At 43.2% G+C, this 7449-nt stretch overlaps 1 protein-coding gene across 1 annotated transcript in view; it reads right to left on the reverse strand.

Annotated features, from left to right (window-relative positions):
* xkr6b (XK, Kell blood group complex subunit-related family, member 6b) overlaps positions 1–7449 on the reverse strand; it is a 69596-nt gene that overhangs the window by 5419 nt on the left and 56728 nt on the right. The window contains exon 2 of the mRNA XM_063222356.1: positions 713–909. Coding sequence (XP_063078426.1) covers positions 713–909 — 197 coding nt within the window. The remainder of the gene's footprint in view (positions 1–712; positions 910–7449) is intronic.

Consider the following 7449-nt stretch of genomic DNA (forward strand, 5'->3'; position numbering starts at 1 on the left):
TTACACAGTATCTAACGGGTAAAAAGGGGGTAATAACAAAGTAAATACCATGTAATACACATATCAAGAATTACTATGAAGCTACTACGTATTTTCCAACCATCTAATCATCTAACTTGTCTGTGTTACTCTGTTGTTACCCCATTAATGGTATTTAGGCCTACTTTGTAATTACCCCCTTTTTACCCGTTGTATACCATGTAACTTCTCTCTGTCACCCTGGTGTTACCTAGAAAGTACACAGTAATTACCTATGATAAATCTATCGTAAAGTAAAGTGTTACCAAAAAAACCTGTCAATCTGTCACTTGTATCTATGTTTGTTACCCTGTGTTCATTGTTGTTTAACTCCAGTTAAACTAAGCTGTTACCTGAATGGCAATGATGTGGTGTAGTACTATGGTAGTAAAGTTTTTTCAGTGACTATCATAGCATTCCATTGGTGGAATGGTGTGTTAAGGTCACCTATCTATTTTCTATCTATTTATCGATCTATCTATAACACAAGTAAATGAAGCTGGTAACCTCATTGAGGACACAAAATCTGAAATAATTTAAAATCTAAAATGAACAAACAATTCCTTTTTTTTTTTAAACAGCACGGTCCCGTTATGGTACCCTGGCCAACCCCATCCCTTCAATATTTTTTATCTTGGGAGGCACTGTGGCGCAGCGCAGCCCCCAAAATAAAATAAAAAAATCTTTATCTTACACTGTAGTCTCTCTGCGCGGTTCTTCTGGATCATAATGCAGAGCTGCAGCACCAGTTGAGGAGCACTCTCCAGGAAGGTCTCCAGGAGCCGCAGCATGTTCACATCGGCGTACTCGTACATCATGGCCCAGTAGAAGCGGCGTTGGTTCTCCTTCTGACGGCGGCTCTGGATGCCCAGGTACATGGTGCGGATGTACCTGTGGAGTGGGAGAGAGAGAAGATGGCACACGGTCAACAGGAACTTCTGGATGCCCCAAATGCACGATGCGGATGTGGCTGAAGGGTAGAAAGTAGATGGTACTTGATTAGTTTAGTTTAGTTTATTTGGTTTAGTTCAGCAGGGACCATGCAGATGGCTTGTGCCAGATTATAGCTATATAGCTCATTTCCATCTGTAGGCCCTGGACAGGTAAAACACAATTAAAATACAGTAGGCCCACATACACATATACATAAGAACAGCCATAGGCCAAATATTCAGGGGAGGTTCTGCTGCATGCCCAGATATATTGTGTGGATGATATGTCAATATTTGTGGATTTTGTTATATTTTAACAAAAAAAATGGGGAATTCTTAATTATGGATGAAATGGATCAAATTAAAGGACAGCCCCACGTAAAAGACAGGCAGATGTAGGGAAGGTATGACCACCAAGGTATGAAAATATAGACAAACAGACAGAGACAGGAAGAGACCGAGAATTATAGACCTGGGGGAGTATTACAGAAAACTTCTTGAGTCAAAATCTTACTGTAGGTCAAAAGTTAAGAATTTTCCAGTTTGGTATTACAGAAAGCAAATCCTCACTACATTTAGGAATGTTATCTTATCTTTGGAAATCCTATCTAATCTTGAGTTAGAAATTCTAAGTAAACGATCTAAACATTTGCAATCGACTTCAATGTTGGTTATTAAAGAACACATGCATAATGGTGGTTGATATGCTGCAATGAATATGCTTCTTAGATAATCCACTAAAAACAAACTAAAAAAATCCATACAATAGTGACACAGGCTGTCGTTGCGCCACCCTGACATGTGCTACTGCTAAAACCCCACTGACTCCCACAACAAAGTGACACGAAAGTGACAGCACACTTTTCCCGCCAAAGTGAATGAACATGAGTGGGCTCTTGACTGTACAGGTAGCTTGTTTGCAGATTCTGTACGTGTATGGATTTTATTTTTATCATGCTTTTGTTCAGTGGGGGTTGGCAGCAGTTGATTAGCGCACTTTAGCACCCAATAAGACTGAAATAGCAATTATGAATGCAAAAGAGGAGAGAGAGAGAGAGAGAGAGAGAGAGAGAGAGAGAGAGAGAGAGAGAGAGAGAGAGAGAGAGAGAGAGAGAGAGAGAGAGAGAGAGAGAGAGAGAGAGAGATGCGCAAAAAAGTGGGAGCACACATCAAGTGGGTATGCACCCATCTATTTACAGTCCTGGTGTTTGCACTTTCTGTGTTGTAAAGGGGTGTTGATTAGTTAGTGCACTTTAGCTTGTTACCAAATCAGGATGGCAATAATGGGAACTTTTAATGAGAGCGAGAGAGCGTAAGACAAGGAGTGAGAGAACATGCAAGGTGTAGTGGAGAGATTTTTTTTTTTTTAAGTACATTTGCACGCCAAACTGAGAGAGACAGGCATCAAAGACAAATGAGGAGACACTGAGTACTGTGTGTGTGTGTGTGTGTGTGTGTGTGTGTGTGTGTGTGTGTGTGTGTGTGTGTGTGTGTGTGTGTGTGTGTGTGTGTGTGTGTGTGTGTGTGTGTGTGTGTGTGTGTGTGTGTGTGTGTGTGTGTGTGTGTGTGTTCGTCAATGGAATTGTGACAGCATTCGGTTTGTGCACAACTCTTGTAAACTCTTTGTACTCTTCTTTACAAATGTGTCCCTGTTTCCGGAATATTCTGGTTGCAGAACGTTGTTTCACACTTGTAAGCGGAATATTCCGGAACTTGGTTCAAACCGAATATTGAGAATATTCAGTTTGAAATCAGACTGCTCCGTGCAGGGTTGGACCAGTCATCTGGCATAGCGGGCATTTCCCGGTGGCCCCGCACCTTCGTGGGCCCCTATTTTCAGAAAATATTTGTTTTAACATTTTTGAAAAAAGGGGCCCACGAGGGTGCAGGGCCCACCGGTGAGTCAGTTCTGCGCCGCTAATTATGAGGGGCTCCTTTAAGCCAAAAGTGCCCGGGCCCTATTTCTCCCCCAGTCCAACCCTGGCTCCGTACATGTATGTGCGCTCACTGCCTAGTTCTTGTTGTTGTTAACAAATTGGCCCACCTATTGAGTCTTCCTGGTTAAACTGTTTTGTGCTGTCGGTATCCCACTGTTCTCCTCTCATGAGTCAACCGAGTGTTTAAAAGGTCTGTCATTTGATTTTTCGGTGTGCTACTGTTTGTGTGATTGTGGTGGCTGTGTGTGTGTGTGTGTGTGTGTGTGTGTGTGTGTGTGTGTGTGTGTGTGTGTGTGTGTGTGTGTGTGTGTGTGTGTGTGTGTGTGTGTGTGTGTGTGTGTGTGTGTGTGTGTGTGTGTGTGTGTGTGTGTGAGAGAGAGAGAGAGAGAGAGAGAGAGAGAGAGAGAGAGAGAGAGAGAGAGAGAGAGAGAGAGAGAGAGAGAGAGTGCGTGTGGAGTGCGTGTGTGCATGTGTGTGTGAACGTGTGCGTGTGTTTGTGCTTATTGGCGTAGCTATGCTTGTGCCATCTGGTCTGACTGAGTGGCTCATTCACACTCTACCCCCCCCACACACACACACACACACACACACCACACACACACACACACACACACACACACACACACACACACACACACACACACACACACACACACACACACACACACACACACACACACACACACACACACACACACACACACACACACACACACACACCCTAAAATAATGAATACTTAGAATCTGATGGTGGTGGTAAATATTCATGAAAAAGTTACCATTTGTGAATGGGCATGCATTCTGGAAATAAAGTACTAAATTATAATACAGCGCACATTGTAAAACTCTGTACTCACGTGTAAACAAGAGGTCAATACCAATGTGTTTAGCAGTTATTGGTATGCGTGTCCTTGAGTTAACTACGTAAAAAGGCATGTCCATTGAACTGAGGCCTCACTCAACATTCTGATGAAACTAATTGCAGCTATAATCATGTTTTTTTTGTACTGTGCAATCATCTTTGCATAATGAAATCAAAAGGAACCAGTAATTACTGCACAGCAAATTCTGCAGTGCTCATTTAACATTTAGAGGGTTGATTTGACCTTATTTGGACTTAAATGGACTCTTTAAGTGTTGAACCAACACCACAAAATTTACTATGTGAAAATAACCCAAAACAGTCCACTGAAAACTGTTATGCAGGGCATCCAAAATCTGCTATGAATGAGTCCCTGTCAGTCTTGCTACAAATGTTTCATTCTACCTTCTACCTTCAAACACAAAGCTCTGGGGAACATGCTTTGTCTTTCCACAGTGAAAAGTGTGCAGCCCTGCACTGCCGTGGTGTAATGGTTACACGGTAAATTTTGTGGTGTTGGCGCAACACTTAAAGAGTCCATTTAAGTCCAAATAAGGTCAAATCAACCCTCTAAGTGTTAAATGAGCACTGCAGAAGTTGGACTGCAGATCGCACGATTGCAGGTTTGCATCCTGCCCTTACCACTCCTAACACCTCCATCCATGGCTGAAGTACCCTTGAGCAAGGACATCTAACCCTGTTTGGAAGTTGGGTGCGCACATCCACAAAGCAGTAATCCAGGTGCCAGACAAAAAGTGGTAAGCAGTGTGATGAAGTGGTCCGCACACTGGGTATTAACTCCAAAAATACTTTATTTCATTTTTACACTTGACACTCAAACCATTGTTCTCATTGCCTGACGAAGATCCCTCTGTTGGATCGAAACGTTGCCGTATGTAAAAATGAAATAAAGTATTTTTTGAGTTAATACCCAGTGTGCGGACCACTTCATCACAAGGCATCTAACCCCACATTGCTTTTGTAGCCAATAGCCTGTAGTATCTGTAAGTCGCCTTGGGACAACAAAGCGTCGTCTAAGTGTAATGCAATAATAATGAGTGTGCTTGCAGGATGAAGGAGACATAAAGAGATAGAAACGGGTCCACCATTAACCATGCTGTTCTCTTTCTCTCTCTCTCTCTCTCTGTGCGCGTGTGTGTAAGCCTGCTTTTCTATTGTGCAGTTTAAACTCAGATGTGACTGAGGTAGTTTTGAGAGGAGGGCATTGTACAAAGACAAGAGCAGGACAAAGGAGACATATTACCCTCTGAAAGTGCTAGCCTCAGGAAAAAGTTGCCTGGCGCCCTCCAACACCCGATGTCACATTTTCAACATGTCATCAGATAAACACTCATCATCGCTGTTTTCTTTTTACTTTTTAGATGACTCATGAGTCAGTGACTCAGTACACTTCATCATCTCCCATCAGACACCACATGTCACCAATAGCAAAACAAACGAATAAACAAATAAACAAATACAAATGAGATTAACATTTTGAAAAAGTATATGCCACACACTTTATTCCTGGGGTCACTCCCGTGGCAACAGAAAAGGGGTACAATTTCTGGTTTAGCTTGAAACCCACAGAAACAAACGGCCTCCCCGATCAGCTGCTTTCTAAGACTTTGAATGCAAAAACACAAGTTAAAAGTAGCAATTAAAAACAAAACTTGCCATAGTTTTTTCCAACACAAGTAACTAACTTCAGTAGGTAATTGATCCATAGTTATAAAGAGATGTACCTGATTCTGCAATCTGCACTGGTTGAATCAAATTTGAGGGGTTTCTTTTTTATTTTTTTTCAGTAACAATGCCTTAGCCACCTCAGTAGGTAACTGAATAGCTGGTGTAACCCAGTGGTTCTCAAACTTTTCCCATCATTCCCCCCTTCGGAGGGTCTGGATGCTTCCGAGCCCCCCCAAGCAACAGAAGTGCTCGCGCAGACTGATTTTACAATTGATGTGCTGCGCAGAATCGAAGGACAGGTGACTGGTGAGATAAAACAAAGAGGAACGTGTGTTCATTTCCTATGCTATTCAAATTCATGACAATTTGTAATATAATGATGGTGAGGGCTTAAAGTGTATTGCTTATTGGAGAGACAGGAAAGGAAAAAAAAAAAAATCAGATGTCACACGCCCCCCCCCTGCGATGCCTCCGCGCCCCCCCAGGGGGGCTTGCGCCCCACTTTGAGAAACACTGATGTAACCTATATAATGTACTAGTGTTGTACTTATACAGCATAAATTCACTTCTACTTTTACTTTGGCCTGATTGTCCAGGATGTTAACGTTCTGTCCAGGAAAAAAACAACTTTCCTGGACAATGAATGAAGGCTACCATTGTGGAGTTCGAAATGTCTAGGATTTTTTTTCAGACAGAGGTGGCGACCCTAATGGTGTCTCTGTATGGTCCTACACCAGGCATGGCATGGGGTGGTGATAAGATGCTCACACTACCTGGTGGAACATTGAACTTCACGTTGACACTGATAATTAATGGGCACATGTAGGTACTAGATCAGCTGTACTCCATCAGGTGTAAGATGCTATGTTTACAAATGCCAATCTCTAAAAGAACAAAAAAGAAAAGGTTGTGCTCGCCTAGGGCACCAAATTGTGTAGAACTGGCCCTGCTCATACTACTGCTACTGTATGTGAAGACATGGATTACCAGGGATGGGACTGAGGCGTGTGTGTGTGTGTGTGTGTGTGTGTGTGTGTGTGTGTGTGTGTGTGTGTGTGTGTGTGTGTGTGTGTGTGTGTGTGTGTGTGTGTGTGTGTGTGTGTGTGTGTGTGTGTGTGTGTGTGCGTGTGAGTGTGTGTGTGTGTCTGTGTGTGTGTGTGTGTGTGTGTGTGTGTGTGTGTGTGTGTGTGTGTGTGGAGCGTTCTTGGGATCAATACCCCTGGCTCCTGTGTGATTTCCACGGCTGCGTCATAACCAGAGGTAACGCATGGCATTCAGTGGCATTTTCAGTTAGCCTGGAAAATGTCAAGGGGTGCTTACAGACCTCAGCTGGGATGGGATTCTGGGGGGGGAAACGTCTTTTTTTATATGATTATTATTATTCCGCAAGATGTGATACAGAGCTGAGCTCCAGAGAAGGGCGATTGGACTTTAGTGGTGGACCAACTGATATACTGTACGGTATAGGCATGCACCTCATACTCGTACTCGTCAAACACTTGCCGATAGCAGGCACCGATACTGCTATTACATGAAACAACGCAACATCTTGTCACAGTCAATTGACTTGAAAGCAGCATGGGAAAAAAGCACCGCCTCATACATTACTTACCTTTACATCTATATGGATATGGACAATAAATCAAATATCCAGGGCCGACCCAAGGCATAGGCAAACTATGCGGTGGCTTAGGGCCCCCAAGCCACCAGGGGCCCCCTCTGAGCAGCAAAGATCAAGGAAGCCATGAACTGTCCACCATTTCCTCTAGGCATTCATTGCTTTCTCATCTGCCACTTACTGCCAATGAGCCATATTTTTGGTTATAGGATTATGAAGCATCTGATGCTGAGTAGGTGGTGGTATGGGGGGCCCCCGGATGATATTTTGCTTAGCGCCCCATAAAGGCTTGGGCCGGCCCTGCAAATATCACAGGTGGAAAAAACAAGGCTATGCAATTAATTTCATTGCATGTTGAGGGGAAAAGTATCAGTATCGGTACTCTGTATCTCA

This window comes from Engraulis encrasicolus, chromosome 18, assembly GCF_034702125.1.
Source record: "Engraulis encrasicolus isolate BLACKSEA-1 chromosome 18, IST_EnEncr_1.0, whole genome shotgun sequence".
Classification (NCBI taxonomy): Eukaryota; Metazoa; Chordata; class Actinopteri; order Clupeiformes; family Engraulidae; genus Engraulis; species Engraulis encrasicolus.